General features: G+C 34.2%; 2 protein-coding genes across 14 annotated transcripts in view; one reads left to right on the forward strand and one right to left on the reverse strand.

Moving 5' to 3' along the window:
• The window catches only part of lepr (leptin receptor), an 847,758-nt gene that overhangs the window by 782,159 nt on the left and 46,076 nt on the right, over window positions 1-19,523 (reverse strand). For 11 of the 13 annotated variants that reach the window (XR_015492822.1, XR_015492820.1, XR_015492819.1 and 8 more), the window contains 6 exon segments: window positions 17,463-17,515; window positions 14,581-14,754; window positions 13,007-13,133; window positions 7,862-8,043; window positions 5,027-5,172; window positions 901-1,039 (listed from right to left, as the gene is read on the reverse strand). Coding sequence is in view for 5 of the 13 variants with exons in the window: in XM_087255829.1 (XP_087111955.1) it covers window positions 901-1,039; window positions 5,027-5,172; window positions 7,862-8,043; window positions 13,007-13,133; window positions 14,581-14,754; window positions 17,463-17,515 (821 nt within the window). In the remaining 8 variants the exon portion in view is untranslated. 13 annotated transcript variants of the gene reach the window in all.
• LOC141375079 (uncharacterized) lies at window positions 9,326-11,345 on the forward strand. Its single transcript, XM_087257488.1, has 3 exons — window positions 9,326-9,571; window positions 9,678-9,960; window positions 10,094-11,345. Exons 1-3 carry the CDS (start codon window positions 9,393-9,395, stop codon window positions 10,751-10,753), a joined length of 1,122 nt encoding a protein of 373 aa, XP_087113614.1. The 5' UTR covers window positions 9,326-9,392; the 3' UTR covers window positions 10,754-11,345.

Raw genomic sequence — 19,523 nt, forward strand, 5'->3', positions numbered from 1 at the left:
TTTACATTTAAGTACAGCAATTTTCTTTTTATTTTAATAACAGTAGCCTACCATTTTTAATTAACTTTTAAAAGCACATTTTAAACACTTTTTTACCTATAACCACAGTACAGACTTTTCAAATTATTTAAAATGATTAAAGTGGCTGACAATAATAAAGATTTTAATAATAGGAATTAATCTGCCTCATCATTATGGTGGTACTTGGAGTTTTTTTTCTGAGGTGGTACTTGATAAAAAAAAGTTTGAGAACCACTGGTCTATTGCACGGTGCGTATCTCATTTAAGAGAATAAGTATGCAAATATGCTATACCGTGCAATGTTTGACCTCGTCTTGCAAGCAAATGGCATATTAATGCTTTCGTAAAACACTGAAAGCATCGTAGCATCGTAATTAAATAATTCAAAAAATTGGATGCAAATCAAAGAGACTCTGTAAGTGCATAGCAACCAGCAAAAGCTACACAGTGTCAGAGTAGCAAATGAGAGTAGATATGAATGTAATTATCAAACATCAAACTTCTAAACTGAAGGCTTAGAGAAGACAATGGATCTCTCTGAAAAATAAATATAACTGGGACACCAAAAGCACTCATTTGCATGAAGCCTGCTGTACACTAAAAGCAGCTTTTAGACTGAATGACGTTTATGAAAATGCGTCGACCTGTGCACTCTATTACTGAGAACAAGAGGCTGTAAATCAGATGTACAAGAGTATATTAGGCAGCAACATTTTAAGTACCCTTTCACAAATGTCAGCATTTACATATATTTACTCATTCCCTATACCTGAAGAGCGGGATGAACAGTAATGAATGATTTAAACTAATTCATTCAAATCTGTACACAAACGACGTTAAGTATAACGAAAGATTATTCTGTAAACTTCATATCCTTACCATCTAGTTTGAAATAGAAAGGTTGGCTCCATTCACTCCAGTAGCCGAGATGGTTTTGGCAGCGCACTTGAACCGTGTATCTGATGTCAGAACTGAGCTCATTCAGAGCAACCCATGAACGACCCTCGACCTTCAATACCTAAAAGAGACACAGAGTCATTCACACAGTGTACTATGAATTACTTTGCCATAATAAGTGATTTTAGTAAAAGAAAATTATTAAAGGTGCAGTAGGTGATCTGCCAATATATTATTCGTTACCATAACTTAATTTAAATCACAGTCCCTTGCCTGCAATCCAAGGCCACGCCTCCTGAAATCATGAATGCGTACCTTAAAGGTGACAGTACACAACCCACTAGATCATATTAGAGAACTTTATAGTACTTATACAATTCCGAATGAAAAACTGTGTTATATCTAGCACGTTTTCAGTTGTGTAGCAAGCAAAACTGATGTGCAATATTTCATGCATGCAAGGATCACTGGTCTCCCTTTTGTGCTTTGTCCTAAATTGACAACTGTATGCTTAGTGCTTGGCCAGAAGGTGCAGGAATTACACTGATTACTAAGTCATACTTGCATGCTATTTCAGACCGAATATTCCGAGCAGCATCGTAAACAATATAGGGAGCGCATCACAGGTTGCTCACAGATTGTTCAAAAATGAACCAATGTGATGTGAATATAAAACCAACTTCACCTCAATAAAGCAGGCTAGGCGCAATAGCGCTATTTACTTATGTTTTGTTGTTAAACTAAATTAAATTTTCATTGTCAATGTTGTAAAAGGTACCTTGTGAAACTGAAAATATTCACATCAATATTTTGCTGGAACAACACTTCTGTGCATATAACCCATTCGTAAAACAACAAAATCTACATAAGCTTTGCGTCACTAAAACATCTTTAAAACATAACATTACCTGTCTGAGGCCCCATTTACACTAATATGTTTTAGTTTTAAAATGCATACGTTTTGCTACGGATTTGCACCGAAAACGAAGCATTTTGGAAATGCAAAAGACGATGTTTTCATTCTAAAATGCTGCTGCTCCATCTCAGTGTGGATGGGGGAAATGAAGACATCTGAAAACGGAGGCAGGACTGCAGACATTCGCCTCTCTGATTGGGGCTTTTTCTCAATATTAAGTAGCCAAGTTTGATGTGAAAAATAAACTCACAAATACACGTCGGGTAAATCCTCAGGGAACAGTGTACTTTATAACCTTATTCACATCACCCTGGCTACGTTGTTTGACTTTCTCAACAATAAAATGAAAACATTATTTAAGGAACTGCTTTTTTATTTGATATTAGCAACTTAACAGACAGCAGAAATGTTGAGGTGTCGTGCAGCATATTTATATGAGCGTCATCTTCACTGTATGCATACTCATAACAAAACGGAACCTATGCCTCCTTTCATTTTCATTGAAAAGACGAAACACACCCTCTCTTTTGCTAAATATCAGTTTTAAGAATCAATAATGGCCATTATAAAAGTATAACGTACAATAAGTTTATACATTAAAGGAAATAAAGGCAAGCAATCGATCAATATGCAGAATGTACTTGGTTACATTATTTATTAACTTATCTTTGCGCTCAGCCAAAACACATTACCTGAAAGAACAAGTAATAGATTCAAAAGACCAAAGTCGGGTAATATGTCGTTACATATACACAGCAAGATGAATAAAATATCACGATTAACAAATATAGTGAGATTGGATCCAGAGGTAGATCCTTGACGAACAGTCCGAAGAGCACGGCTCTCGTCTGGGTAGATATGCTGCAGCGCATGCCAAAGTGTGTGGTTGTGGTCACGTGATGTGGGTTTTCAGTGGTGTGGTATAGACGGAGAGTTGTTCAGAAAAGCTGGGTGAAACGTTTTCATTCTAAAATGCTACAAAGTAAAATAAATGAAAAACGTATGTGATTTTGTACAACTGAAGCATGAGCACACATTTCTTTGCATCTTATAAACACAACCAAGCCTTAAAATTACACTCTGGACCACCTCGTTAACATACCGACTGAATCTGAATAGTAAACCCTTTGGTAATCTTTTACCAAAGGCTGTAATTTTGCAACTACAATAGTGGGTAAAAGTGACATTTGGACTGGTTTGTCCTTCATTCAGATATACTCAGCTGAAAGTTATGTTAATGTAAACTTTCTAAGCATATTTGTGTTCAGCGAATGTAAATGTTTTGTATGAACTCTGCATTTCAATGCTTTCATTTGTTCAATGCAAAAATTACTTGTACAGTTTCACATTTTTGTATGCTTGTTTCCATTGACAATTAAACACATATTATGTGATAAGCTGAAGTATGTTATTGTTCTAACTGGCAAACATTTTCCTTCACTACAGCAGAATGAACCTCCAACTATTCAAGCATATGTTTTACGCAGCAGAGACGCAACCGAGTGCTGGGAAACACCCATACACTACGGCCAATTTAGTTCATCCAATCCGCCTACATCGCATGTCTTTGGACTGTGGGGGAAACCGAACCACACAGAGGAAACCCATATGAACAAGGGGAGAACACGCAAATGCCAACTAGCCCAGCTGGGACTCAAACCAGTGATCTTCTTGCTGTGAGGCGACAGTCCTAACCACTGAGTCACCATGTAATTGGCAAACATTTTTATTAACAATTACTCGTTAAATGATCAATTTTAATACTTATTCTGTCAACTTACTTAACTTATTCCACATGACACGACAACCTCAAAACATGCAATTCTGAGTTTGAATCACTCGAGTGAGTGGGCTTTACAAACCACCTTTAGAAAACACACTCTTTCATCTCTCTGACACTATAACTGACACTCGGTTTCACACATTTGCACCAGACACTTTCTTACAATCATCCCATATCTTTAAAAATGAACTCTTTAATAAAAATTTATGAAGTGTGCTTCACACAGGTGAGTGGGCTTGACAAACCACCTATAGAAAACACACTCTTTCATTTATATGACACTTGAACTGAAACTTAGTTTTGCTCATTTTCACCCGACACTTACTTACAATCACCCAGTTTCTCTAAAAATTTAAGTTTCAAATTAAAATTTTAAAAGTGTGCTTCACACAGGTAGCTGGGCTTGACAAACCACCTATAAAAAACCACTTTTCTCTCTAAAAATAATAACACTCCCCCCTCCTATTTAATGCTCTGAGCTAAAGTAGTTCCTTTGTATAATTAGCACCTCTTGTGTGTATTGCCTCTTCTTATTGAATCACTGAATGTCTCCTTCAAGAAAGCATCTGCTAAATGACTGAATGTAAATGTAACTCAACCAAATATACTTGTAATACTCTAATGACATGTATTTGCAAAATTACTTGTGGTCATCAGAATCTCTGAGGAAGACCATAAAAAATCTAAAGTTTACTTGAAGCATGTGCAAATCAATGAGACTGGTAAAAAAAAAAGTGTTCATAAGAAAAAATTTACAAAAGCTTACAGTTCAACATGTTAGACATTTAGACATGTTTATATATATATATATATATATATATATATATATATATATATATATATATATATATTTATATATATATATATATATATAGATATATATATTAAGGGTGGAGCCGAACCCGAATACGGTATTCGGAAAGGCACGAATAGCGTGTTTTTACGAATACTTGATTCGAACAAATACTTGAAAAATTATTTGTATTCGGGAGCAAGAAAAACACTATCAAAAAGCAGCGTTTCCTCATGAGACCACAGTGCATGCCCGCGTGAGTGAGTGAGTGAGTGAGTGAGAGAGAGAGAGAGAGAGAGAGAGGGAGATATATATATGTGTGTGTGTATATATATATATATATATATATATATATATATATATATATATATATATATATATATATATATATATATATATATATATATATATATATATATATATTCACTCAAAATATATGTAAAACAGAAGAACAGTCCAAATGCAATTGTCATATTGCATGTTTGTGTTGTGCATATGGCAGAGATTCTGATTCTTTAGAAACCCTGCAAAAATGTCAGTGAAGTTCTGTGTCTTCAAACACAATTCTTACAAACATCACAACACATTCATTACACCAACAAAAGAGACCAATTACCTTCCACTGCTGAAGCAAGGAATTGGACGAGTATTGGATCTCATAGCTTATAGTGTTGTTGTTAGGTTGTGTGTCAGTCCACCTGAATATAACTTCCCCTTCTGTCGTCACATTGTAATGCAGATTGACAGGTGCGCCAGGTCTTTCTGTGAAAGGATGGAAATATACTAATTATTAAATTGTAATTATTTGCTAACTGGTAATTAGACAAAGACATTCTTTTATATAAATGTATATTATTTTATTTGTACACTACAACAAGGCAGTTCTACCGCAAATCTACATATTTCAAAGATAAAACACTTCTATGATGAAATGGATACTTTAAAAAGGCAATGAAGATAACCTATTCTTTGCCATAAAAGTGAATTTACTAAACACAAAACGTCTTCTACTTTTAGAAGAAGATTACAAATGATACTTAGAGGTTTTTGCTTCTGAACTCTTCATAAAAAACCTCCTCTGTATTTATAATTATATTATATTTTATGTAGACCTGCTAAAGTACATAATTTGATGACTTTATTTAAGATCACAATGCAACCCTGAAATACTAATAAATTATCATAGTCACACTTTACAATAAGGTTCATTAGTTAATGTTACTTAATGCATTTACTAACATGAACAAACAATGAACAATACATTTACTACAGTATTTGTTCATGTTAGTAAATGTTGGTTAATGAAAATACAGTTGTTCATTGTGAGTTCATGTTAACTTACGGTGCATTAACAAATAATGCATTAGTAAATGTTCAATTATGATTAATAAATGCTGTACAGTACAAGTGTTGTTCATGATTAGTTCATGTTAGTAAATTCATTAACAAATAAACCTTATTGTAAAGTGTTATCATTATCATTTTATATTTTTATGCTTTACCTATGTCCTTCAGGCAACTAGGATTAACTGTTTTTGTCAAAATGTATAACACTTCCAAATTTGTGGTGTTATTTCAACCCATAGAGGTTTGAAAACAATTAAAGACTGTCTTGTTATTTTGTTCTGTCAGACATTAGTCTATCTAAAACAAGATGGCCTAAACACCTAAACCCCTTGCTTTAATAGATTATTTTATTTATTATTATATAAAAGCACAAAAATATGTTTTATTTCCCTTATAGCAATACATCTGATATGAATCAACTACAAGGCAGTCTTTTAAATGCACTTTTTCAGTTTAAACCTCTACCTAAGTGACAGTGTATTAAAAAATAAATTGCTCGTGCTGTTGCAGTTAATATAAATGGGTCTGTATCGATTGGAGGTTTTATTCATTTAATGAATTACTCTCATGTTTTCCAGCTTTTCAATGTACATCAAAGAAAAGAAAAAGGACAACCTGTTCACTTAAAATAAAAATCTAATAGATTAATTCAGCCACATTTCAAACCACTTTACTTTCTTTGTCCCATGAGAAGTTATTTTATGAAAAGAAAGTAAACAGTAGCCTTACTAGTCAAACAAAAATTATTACAATTTATTTTTTTCCTTAGAGTAAATTTTTGTAAGAAGAATAATAATATAGTAAAAGAGTGTTATGGATTTGATTTATGATATATATATATATATATATATATATATATATATATATATATATATATATATATATTTTTTTTTTTTTTTTTTTTTTTTTTTTTTTTTTTTTTTTTTACTGTATAGTGCTATAGTTTACTGTAAATGAACAAAAGTCACAGAGGTTTGGAACAACAGCTTCTTTGTATAGCTGTGTATTCCTTTAGAATTTGATTTAAAAAAAAAAAAAAAAGGCTAAAGTGCTTTTGGGTTGGACATCTTGTAAGTCATTAAACCGTGTCATTTTAATCCACTGCCTGGAAAATCACTTGAGAGAGAGAGACGTGTATTCTTCAGCTCTTAGTGCCAAAAAACAAACACACCCCAATAAAACACCTGTTTGCTCTGGCATCGGTCTCCATGAACTCAGGCTTTTAGCATGTGGTTCATAGAAACAATTAGGCTACAATTATCTATTTACAGGTGACCGTGAAGAATAATTTTTGAGTTTTGTAAATGACTGCTTTAACTTAAGAGTCAGTAATTTATGCGAATGTATCACCATGAGATTTTACACCTTTTTTAGTAAATAAGAAAAAATTATTACGGCCATCCTAAACAAATAATTGTGCTATTCTTAAGTTATCAACATAAAGTACTTTAAACCAATAACATATTTATTAAATAATCTTGATAAAAATTGCTTTATTGAAAAGTTAATTTAAAAAAATAGTAAATAAGTTTTTTTTTGTAAGACTGTATGACCTGTATATAAAAAATATGAAATACCAGAATCAGCAGTTTGTTCTGCCAAAAGTAAACTCAGCAGTAAACTCAGTAGTTCTAGCAACTTTACAGATTTCAAAATAAACATGTGCGGGAATAGAGGAAATTAAATATCTGGTTTCATGTTGATAACAGAATGGAACTTCCTTTTCCTGTTAGTTTTCATCTGAATACAATGATAGATAGATAGATAGATAGATAGATAGATAGATAGATAGATAGATAGACAGACAGACAGACAGACAGACAGACAGACAGACAGACAGACAGACAGACAGACAGACAGACAGACAGACAGACAGACAGACAGACAGACAGACAGACAGACAGACAGACAGATAGATAGATAGATAGATAGATAGATAGATAGATAGATAGATAGATAGATAGATAGATAGATAGATAGATAGATAGATAAATGGATGGATGGATGGATGGATGGATGGATGGATGGATGGATGGATGGATGGATGGATGGATGGATGGATGGATGGATGGATGGATGGATGGATGGATGGATCAGTTCTTACGTAGTTCATATGTGCTGACTTGCATCTTCTGTGATTGTGCAGTGGTCCCGTTCTCAGATATACTTATGACTAATGAGACTGTTGCGTCCCTGCCGTGAAGAGAAATGGAGCAGATGGCAGTCTCTTCTCCAACACACTGAGCAGTGGAATTTGTTTCATCTGAATGTACATCCATCTGTACACTAAAATAAAAAAAAAATCAATACTTAATAAGACTTAATTAACACTGATAACATTACACTGAGAGTCCTATAGAACAGAAGTAGCAGACAGTTCATCACATGAAATTTGAAATCAGCACCAATCTATTTATCTCACACTGATAAAAAATAGAAATCTGATTCTTTATTGATGAGCTTGATTGTTTTTAAAAATTTAATTTAAGTTTTTTAAGCGGAGATCACAATTCTACCAAGCTTCTGAAAGTTACATTTGCTTTTAATTATTTAGCAAAAAAAAATTTTTAAAACCCTTTAAAGTATAAAACATTAATAAACATAATAAACCACTTTAATAAATAATCAGATCAGATGAATAGATAGCATAAAAAGTGCCTGTATTAATGAGTGACATATTGAATATTAATTTAACATTAACTAAAACTTATTTATTTTTATTGGAGATTCACACAAAATGTTAATTACTGCAGTATGCTTATTACAGTTTTTTACAATGGCTATGACACTTTTTTCAATACATTTAACAAATTTGCTAAACTCTTAACGCAGTTAGCACAACATCCGTCTTCGTGGGCTATACAATTAACACATTTCTTGTTGCTTTAACACAAAATGCATCCAGTTAACACTAATTTAAAATGCTTAAACTTCTTTTACACACAAACACAACTAAGACCAAAACAATGTAATTTTAAAGTCAAATTTACAAATGCTTTCACACAGTATGTCAGAACAGATAACTTTATGTTCTAAACAGAACTTATATAGGCTAAAGTCAATTGAAACACAAATATATTCCCTGTATTTTATTCCATCGCCAATGACAAACAGCTTATTGCAGTTATGTAAATATATAAATCACAGCTGATTCCCATCTAGCAACCAAACTCAGGTGTTAAGGTTTTTCCAATTACATGATCATATGTTATAAAAGAGGACTATTTGAGCTGATCTTGTGTGGAAAAGGAACAATATACAGCAACACAAAGAAAGAAAGAAAGAAAGAAAGAAAGAAAGAAAGAAAGAAAGAAAGAAAGAAAGAAAGAAAGAAAGAAAGAAAGAAAGAAAGAAAGAAAGAAAGAAAGAAAGAAAGAAAGAAAGAAAGAATGCCTGCACGAGGGAGAGGAAGACGAGTACCAGGACAAGGGAGAGGAGTGGGACAAGGTAGAGGGAGAGGAGTGGGACAAGGACCAGGGAGAGGAGTGGGGCAAGGTAGAGGGAGAGGAGTGGGGCAAGGTAGAGGGAGAGGAGTGGGGCAAGGTAGAGGGAGAGGAGTGGGGCAAGGTAGAGGGAGAGGAGTGGGGCAAGGTAGAGGGAGAGGAGTGGGGCAAGGTAGAAGGAGAGGAGTTAGAATGCATGGTGGCGCTCAAAGAAGGACCAGAGCTAGGGTAACTGATCAGATAAGAGCTACTATTATTGATCATGTCATAAACCACGGGCTATCATACAGAGAGGCTGGTGAACGAGTACAGCCAAATCTCAGCCGGGACACAGTGGCATCCATTGTCCGCATTTTCAGAGAAACCAACAGGTAGGATATTGCTTCTCCTACAGTAAAGTGTAACTAACCATTTACTGTATTAGAGTAACTGTATGCCTCCGGTCTCTAAAAAGTATCTGTATTTTGTCCCTCTAAGGATTCAACGTTTACCTCCCTCAGGGGGCAGAGGAAAGCTCCTGAATGAAGAACAGGAACTTGCTATTGTCAACATGGTTATTGCTGACAATGAAATAAAACTGAAGGAAATTCAGTCCAGAGTTGTAGAGGACAACTTTGTCTTTGGGAATATTGCAGCAATTAGCTTAACATCAATTTCTCGGACTCTAGCTAAACACAGAGTCAGAATGAAACATCTATACAAAGTTCCTTTTGAAAGGAACAGTGAGCGCATCAAAGAACTCCGTCACCAATATGTCCAGGTAAGGTTATGCAATACAGTCATTACTCTAATATACACAGTGTGTTTTGAAGTAAACTACTCTATAAACCTGGAGTTCATTAGTACATAGTGTAAATGCTGTACTGTACATCTATGTGTCTAATTACTTTCAGAGAGTCATGGAGTTGGAGGCCAATCAAGTCCCACATGAAATAATCTATGTTGATGAGGCTGGCTTCAACTTGGCGAAAAGGCGTCGCCGTGGGAGAAATATAATAGGCAAAAGGGCCACAGTTACTGTGCCGGGCCAGAGAGGAGCCAACATCACCATGTGTGCCGCAATCTCCAACAATGGTGCACTCCTGCATAAATGTCAGATTGGCCCCTACAACACCGACCGCCTTCTCCTGTTTTTAGAAGACCTGCATGAAAGACTGGTGCCAGAGGTGGAAAGGGGACAGGTGGGAGACCACTTGCCTGTATATGTTATCACGTGGGACAATGTGGCATTCCACCATTCTCGTGCAGTCACAGCCTGGTTTGACGCTAATCCGAGGATGATGTCCCATTTCCTTGCCCCTTACTCCCCTTTCCTCAACCCTATTGAGGAGTTTTTCTCAGCCTTGAGATGGAAGGTTTTTGACCATCGTCCACATGACCAAATGGCCCTCCTGGATGCAATGGATGCTGCATGCCAAGACATCACAACTGAACACTGCCAGGGGTGGATAAGGCATGCCAAAAGATTCTTCCCACGGTGCCTTGCCAGAGAAGATATTAGGTGTGATGTGGATGAGAACATGTGGCCAAATGCAGAAGACCGGGCAGAATAGAGGATTACTTTTTTTATTTTATTATAATTCCATTTTTTTCTGTTTTATTTTTGCAAATAAAGTCTGTACTGCAGCAATTCTGTTTCTGTATTTTTTTTTTTTTTACATAAACTGTACATTTTATAAAGCTGCTCTGAGATGGTTGTTTTTTGTATTGAATTTCTGCAGCAAAAGAAACAAAATGCATGCATTTACTAAACCCAACAACACAAAACTGTAAAGAGGCTTCAAATATGAGGGCAGAGCTGACACATAAACTAATGGAGTTTCTGTAATGTCAGCTGATGATAGTGTTTTTATTGTCAGTGTATTCTGATTGACTAAATGTTTCTGTTGGAAGAGAACATGTGTTAGTGTTTTGAACAATTATGTCATTTTGAAACATGTTTATAGTGTTTTGTTAGATGTGGTGTAGTGTGTTCGTTTATTATTGTATTTTGAAAATAAGTTTAGAGGTTTAGTTTATAATGTGTGATTTTGAGCATGAAATTAACTGTTTTGCCAATTGTGTATTTTAGGTGTGTTGCTGCGTTAAGAGTTTAGCAAACTTGTTAAATGTATTGAAAAAAGTGTCATAGCCATTGTAAAAAACTGTAATATGCAATTCATATGATTTTTTTATTAATAATGAATAATATAGTCCCTCATTCACCAAAAAATACTTTTATCATAACTGGATGAATCAGCATTTTAAACCAATCGCTTGAACAAATATTTCAATGACCAACAGAAGTTACTTGTAGCTACCCACTGGAGAAATGGCAGAACTGATATATCCTTTATCTGAAGCCTCAACTTAATTATTTTCTATATTGTTTGTACTTATCATTTGACTATTACCATTTTGATAATATATATATATATATATATATATATATATATATATATATATATATATATATATATAGATATAGATATATATATATATATATATATATATATATATATATATATATATATATATAGATATATAGATATATATATACACACACACACACACACACACACATACACACACACACACATACATACATATACATACATACATACATGCATGCATGCATACATACATACATACATACATACATACATACATACATACATACATACATACATACATACATACATACATACATACATACATACATACATACATACATACATACAACAATTTTTTTAATTGTTTAAGTTCGATTTGTGTTGTGACAACATAAATGAATTGTGTGGAACCCTGCATTTTTTACAGTGTAAATAGTTGAAGTCAAATTATTAGCCCTCCTGAATTAATAGTCCCCCTGTATATTTTTTTTCTCCAATTTCTGTTTAACAGAAAGACGATTCAAACACATTTCTAAACATAATGGTTTTAATAACTTATTTCTATAACTATAAGTCTGTATTGTATGAGTGTGTGTGTGTGTGTGTGTGTGTGTGTGTGTGTGTGTGTGTGTGTGTGTGTGTGTGTGTGTGTGTTTGTGTGTGTGTGTGTGTGTGTGTGTGTGTGTGTGTGTGTGTGTGTGTGTGTGTGTGTGTGTGTGTGTGTGTGTGTGTGAATGAGTGTGTGTAAATGTATCCCAGAGATGGGTTGTGGCTGGAAGGGCATCCACTGCATAAAAACTTGCTGTATAAGTTGGCGGTTCATTCCGCTGTGGAAACCCCGGATTAATAAAGGGACTAAGCCGACAAGAAAAAAAAATATATATATATAAATATATATATATATATATATATATATATATATATATATATATATATATATACATATATATATATATATATATATATATATATATATATATAGAGAGAGAGAGAGAGAGAGAGAGAGAGAGAGAGACAGAGAGAGAGAGAGAGAGAGAGAGAGAGAGAGAGATTTTGTGCAATTAAAAAGATACAAACTGAAGCTGTTTCATACCTATACATTATAATTGTATCTTTGAATCTTTAAGTTAGCAAGAGCACGAATACAGATTTAAATATTTGCCATGATACTGATACTGTAATTAGCTAAACTGTAGTTATTTTGGAATTTGATCATGCAGATATTTGATTCAGTCGTTTTGACAATTAATGGTTCAGCCATTGTGGAAAACGTTAAACAAAATATTAAGTAATAAAAAAGTTGAAAGAATTACAGACAGAACAGAGTCTAATATTGTAGCATAGAGTAGAATAGTATAAAGAAGCAACACTGCACTGGCTGCCATTTATCCAATCATTAGTCAGTTGAGAGCTGACTGAAAACAGAAGACTCACACTAATTGATGAGGGCTAACGCTGACCAGAGTGGAAGCTGCTGCTGCTGCTGCTCTGCGGGTCTTTGCATTACAAATCAAATTTTCCCATTCACCTTCAAGCCAGCACAGGATGTCCAAACAGCTTCCTGAAAAGAGATTGCATTCTCTTGTTAGTTACTTTCATGAATCATCCCAGCCCGTTGCAATTAGAAGCCTCAATAATTCCTGTTACAATTCAGGACACAGCCTCATTACATGATGTGAAAATAACATGAGGAACAAGCGCGATACTTTGAATCGAAATGAAACATCAAATATTAAGTCTAATTGAGATTCTGGCCAGACCTTTTCTTGATGTTGTTGTTGAAGTTTTAAGCTAACACCCTTGCAGGAATCCAAGAACAAAATGTCTGGGGAATGTTTTATGAATGCTTTATAGTGTTACAAAAAAATAAAAATCTACCTCTAAGTATTTGTATCAATTCTTTTTCTGTTTTTGAAGAGCCACTTCACACGTTGGATTGCAAACAAACTTATTTTGCATTTAAATGCTATATATTTAGTTGAGGGCTTTAATCACTGCCCCGAGGCCCACAACCACAGTGAAGAGAAAGTAATGAGAATTGATTAGCATGTGTAATGGCACCCATCTACTTGTCTGGAGAGGTCAGTCCTTTTTCAGCCACTCTGATTTCTCTGGTGATCACTTAAAATGCAAAAGATTAACGCAAAAATGCCTTCCATTTATTTTGTGCACTACTGTCCAAAAGTGTGGTGCACATATTAGATTAAAATGCAGTCAAAACAGTGACATTGTGAAACATTATATTATGATACTGTGAAACATTAGTTTAGAGAAGTTATTTAAAAAAATGTTTTGCAATTCCATAATACAATACTGTAATTATTCATAATATCAATGTTTTGAATGTTTTTTAATCCGATAGTTTTTTATACATGTCATAGCAAAGCTAAATTGTCTGCATTAATAGTCTAATCTTCAGTGTTACATAAAAAAAAAAATTCAGTGTTGATTTGATGCATAAGAAACATTTATTTTCAATGATGCTGAAAAGAGGGGTTCTACCTAATATAATCATAAAAACCAAGAATATTTTACTGAAATATATGATAAATATATCATTTTCATTATAATGTAAAAGTCTTAATCACTTTTGGGAAATTTTATTTAATTTATAATGATACTATATGTAGAACAAACAGCTGATAACCATCAAAATCCGCTCATTATGAAATGCTTTTGTTTCTAGTCTACACAAGAAAACATTTCAATGAATTTCAATGTATTGAGCAATTCTCTGACGTCAAGTGACGCAAAATCTGAAACAAGCAAACGTATATTGTAGGAGCTAACAGAAAGCCGATAAAGACATTACCGTGTGGAACAAAAATCAATCCCATATTAAAGCCCTACTTCAATAAAAGCGCACTTAATTAGAAGGCAAATAATGTTACTACAAATTTACGATCATGTACAAAACAAACAGAACCGTTATGCGATCACTCAACATTAATTAATAAATGAGCAAAGAATGTAATATCAGACTTAACCAGAAAGGGTGTGTGATTTACCAAAAGACTGTTGTTTTGTAGCATTTAGCAGTTGGCAGCGTTGTTCGGGTGGGTGTTCTGAAAGACCACTGTTAAGCGTCTGAACAGGATGATCACAACACAGGAGAGCTTTCCACTTCAGGTCTTCGTAAACACCATCGCTGACTCCATCAGAAGGATTCAAATCTGCAAGGCCTGAAAAAAACAGGATCTCAGAGTAAACAATCAAAATAAGCAGAAAAACTGCCTGTTATCATAAAAAACATTAATTGATGGATTCAGTTCTCAGAAATGCTCAGAACATTAATCTAAAAGCTTCTCAAGGTCAACACAACTTTTGTAGGTTTGTAACATAGTCAAGCTACTGTATAGTGCATTTCTAAATAAATATATTTTAGTTTAGGTGTTAAGTACCGCATGAAATTGCAAAAGACATGCACTATAGGTAAATTGTGCACGCTAAATTGTCCGTATTGTATGTGTGTGAATGAGTGTGTAAGAATGTTTTCCAGTGATGAGCTGCAGCTGGAAGGGCATCTGCTGCGTGAAACATATGCTGAATAAGCTGACTGTTCATTCCGTTGTGGCTACCCCAGATTGATATTGGGACTAAGCCGAAAAGAAAATGAATGAATGAAATTGCAAAAATGATGACAAAAATAATGAGGTCATTGATAAAGCTTTACAGAACAATGCTCACATTTGCCATTGGTGGATAAGACAGAAAGCACTGCCTCCAAAGTAATGACATTAGTTGAGTAGCTTTTATTTTGTGGAGCTGGTCAGGGTAATCAAATAAGAAATAATGCCATTTTTTACAATTTATTTTAAAATCAACCTAGAAATTGCTTACTCACAGTGTTTGCATAATAATCAGGGAATAATGAAGAGTGGTGAGCTGTGAGCTCTGAATGTGCATTCAGATTTGAAGCTGAAGAGAAAAAATGGAAGAAAGTTGTTGTTGTTGTTTGTTGTTGTTGTTGTTGTTGTTGATGATGATTTTTTTTTTTTTTTTTTTGCATAAAAAAGTATTCTCGTAGCTTCATAAAATTATAATTGAAACACTGATGCACATGGATTGGATTTAATCCAAAAATATCTTAATTCTAGTTCAGTATAAAAAGAAGGTCTTGTAGGTTTGGATGGAATGCACCAATATTAAATTTCGGGTAAACTTAGATAAGATGTTAATTATTTTTCATTAAATGGCAAATAATATTATTATTTTTCCTGAATAAAATTAAAATATATAAATCAAAAACTGTTTAAAAATGAATTCAAGAACTGTTGTCAAATTATTCAAAATTATGTTTTAGTTTACTACAAAATATAAAATCCTGTCATCACTGACTTACTCTCAACTCATTCCAAAGAAATCAAGACTTTATTCTTTACTCATTTTTAGAACATTGATAACGTTTTTTTTCTGTCCCACAGTATATTCCCTCAACAATGTTCTTAAAAATCCAGAGCTTAATAAGTCTTTTGAAGAGGTTGCTTTTCATGATGAACAGATTTAATTAGGACTTTTGTTGACAAAAGTGTAGATCAGTAAACAATAAACAGAAGCTCAACCATACTTGCCTAATGCACAAGAACAAACCTCATTGGCTCTTTCAGATTCTCAAACATCCCATGAGACACTTAAAATGAACTTAATTGGTTTTTGTGCATCAAGCAAGCATGCCTGAGTTTCCATGACCAAATAGGAATGTTGTAAATAGGGATGAACAGAATTTTCGACTGCTGGAAATATTGAGCCAAAAAACAAAGGGGAAAACATGTCCGAAAATATGAGCTGAAAAAAAGGCTATGCTGCACCACACTGCACAGCCAAAGACACTGCATGGTATGAAGTGACTTTCAAACTGGATGCATAAAGTTCTGCGCTATGAAACCCATTCATTTCAATGGCTTGGGACAGATAAAGGCTGTTTGTTGCTGCTCCAAACAAAGCATGTTAGTACTAGGGCTAGTTTGTATTCTCCATGGTCAAAAGTCCAAATTAATTCAATATTCCATTCTGTGGATATATTGCTCTTATACACATATACTTATACAATAAAATTTATCAAATGTGGTCGTTTTATTGAGTTGTTTTTCAAATCTGTATAATTTAAGTTATTTACAAAAGGTTTAAAAGTCTGACGACAAAACTATTTACTGTTTATTGATCAATATTTATATGTGAACAAATAAAATCTGTTCAAAAGTTTTAGGTGAAAAAACTACAAACGGTCAAACAGAAATTTGTTACATTTTATAATATCTAAAAAAATATCTTAATTTGAACTCCAAATATGGTTTTGTGGGTTTGAAATGATAACGGTATGTCAAAACATGATAAACTATGTCAAAGTAAGTGATCTGTTAGGTTTGTATTCAGTGAGCATTCAATGTTTTGAGGTCAGAAACTACAATATTATCTGAAGCACACATCACCCTGGGTTGCCAGTTTCAGTACTGTTACCCCGCAGGCCCGTGGCTCTTTCTCATCTGTACATCTGTCTATATGTGAAGCCCCTGAGCGACCGTTAAAAGTTTATAGTCTGATTCATGATGTGGGTGTAATCACCTCCCTCTTCCACCCATTACTTTCAATCTCCCTCTCTCTCACTATCTCTCCGTCTTTGCCTATCTCTCTGTTCATTCATCAGCCTCCTGCCCTCTGTGCGCTCAACCATAACCCACACTAATGCGTCTCTGAGGTGGGCAGAGGGACTGCTGACAGCTGGTAGGTGTCCAGCGTGCTTTGTGGGTCTTTGACTCGACAGCAAGTGGGAAATGAAAAACAATGAAAAGACACAAGAAGACTGGTCAATATGCCAACAAATGCTAAACACAGATAAATACAGATAAAAAGAGGATGCGTAATCTTTACGTAGTAAATGTAAATGACTCACCTTGTGAAGCGGCAATAAAAATCACAAGAAGTGCAAGCATGATCAAGACAGACCTAGGAGGACAAGAGAGGACATCTGAAAAAAACATTCAGGATGGATATGACTCACTATATTGTTCCATGCTGGAATGGTCCGATCTTTAAGCTTAAACAGTGTTCAGTTAAGTCATTAAATGACACAGTCCTATTTTAGTGAAGCATGAACTAAAAGCCATTATGTTTTGGAATCTGATTTCAATAGTTTTTGTTTATATTTCCCATTGCATCAGTGTCACTATAGCATTACATCAGTGTGTTTTTCCATATACAGTATGTATTTGTCAGGAAGAAGAAAGACTAATTTGTCTGTCATAGATATTAACATTAGATATCACCTACGCTATTGGTGTCTATTGAAAGGAATGCCTCAATAGAGCCAGCATTTTAGTACAGGTTGCGCTCCTTTGTAATGAACGTGGGACCAAGGTGCAATGGAGTACAGCCATCCTATCTGATCAGGAGTTTTTTCCAGTGGTCAGTATGCAAATATTTTTTAAAATAACGAAAATTATAATTAGACATCACTTTTCTACATAGAGGGATAAGTGACTGCTAGAGTTAATTTCATTGACGAAAAAAATGTCATCATCATTTTCGCGACAAACAAGTTTTTATTGATAAAAACTAGACAAAAACGAAATAAAAATTGTGATGATGATGACAACTATAATAAAAACATGCTGACATTTTCGTTGACTATTAAAAACAAGATGAGAATGTGACATTTGGAAAGTAACGGGTCTACAGTAGACACTGGATTCAATTACTTCATATTCTATAGGGACATCTGTCTGATTAAACTATGTATAGATGGCAACAGCTGAAAGAAAAGGAAGATTCACGTTAGATGTCAAGACAAAGAGACTAAACTTTATGGGGAGAAAATACCTGATAAAAACAATAAAACTAAAGCAAATTCACGCAAATGTAAACTTGGGTCTTTTTTTTTAACCAAGTGTTTGCTTTTGCTTAACTGAAACGGAATAGCCTTTCACTAAACTACATTTAGTCAACTAAAATCTTATGAAATTTAGTCGACTAAAACTAGCCTAAAACTAAACGGATTCAAAAGACTAAAATATGACTAAAATTAAAATGGAATTTTAGTCAAAAGACTAAGACTACAACTAAATCTAAATTTGCTGTCAAAAGTAACACTGGTGACCGCACAGGCATTACCGACAAAAAGCATGTGTTCGTGTGATGGAAATGTATTATCTCCCTCCCTGTTAAATTTGATCTAGTCCATGTCCTTGAAACACACTCCCTCTCTCCTGCTTTCGCATCTCATGCTAACAGAGAGAGCGATTCGTTTATGAATGAATCTTCATTACGAACGACTCATTCTCTTGGCTGACAATAACACAAGTTTCGAGCACCGCAGCATCTTGTTGTCAAATTTCATTTAGATTTTTTGCTGATTTTATTCAACCAAACCAGCATCAGCCTACTATTTGAGTTGCTGCTACTTTCCTTAGGATCAGCGCACTGTATTATCATCAATACTTGTTGAGCACAAAAGTTTGTAACATATAAAATGTAAAAACTAAATCTTACCTATGAAATGTTCTGCCTTTATGCTTTGTTTTCTTTGTTTGCTCATTACTACACCTGTACACAGCGCTAAAGTCCAGCATCTTCACATTGGCTTTAGTCTTGACTGGTGCGGTTGAATGACATTTGTCCTGGGAGCACTGTACAAATGTGGCGTGCTATTGACGCATGCTCAGGGTCCGTATGCTATATCTAGTGTATATATCTATGTTTGTCTGTGAGCATGTGTGGAAGTCTACAGATTAGATATTAAAACTGCAAGGGTTTAAGATGACAGTTGTGTTTGTTTAGTTTATAAATGACTGTTTTTAATAAATCATTTAAATGGGTGTTTAAATTAATCTCTCGTTAATAATGCTTCACAGATTACAGTTAATCCAGAACTCAGCAGCGAGGGTAGTCACCCGCTCACCTGCTTCTGAATACATAACTCCGATTCTCTTTCACTTGCATTGGCTTCCTGTTTTTT

Source organism: Danio rerio, chromosome 6 (genome assembly GCF_052040795.2).
Source record: "Danio rerio strain M-AB ecotype USA chromosome 6, GRCz13ab, whole genome shotgun sequence".
NCBI classification, from domain to species: domain Eukaryota; kingdom Metazoa; phylum Chordata; class Actinopteri; order Cypriniformes; family Danionidae; genus Danio; species Danio rerio.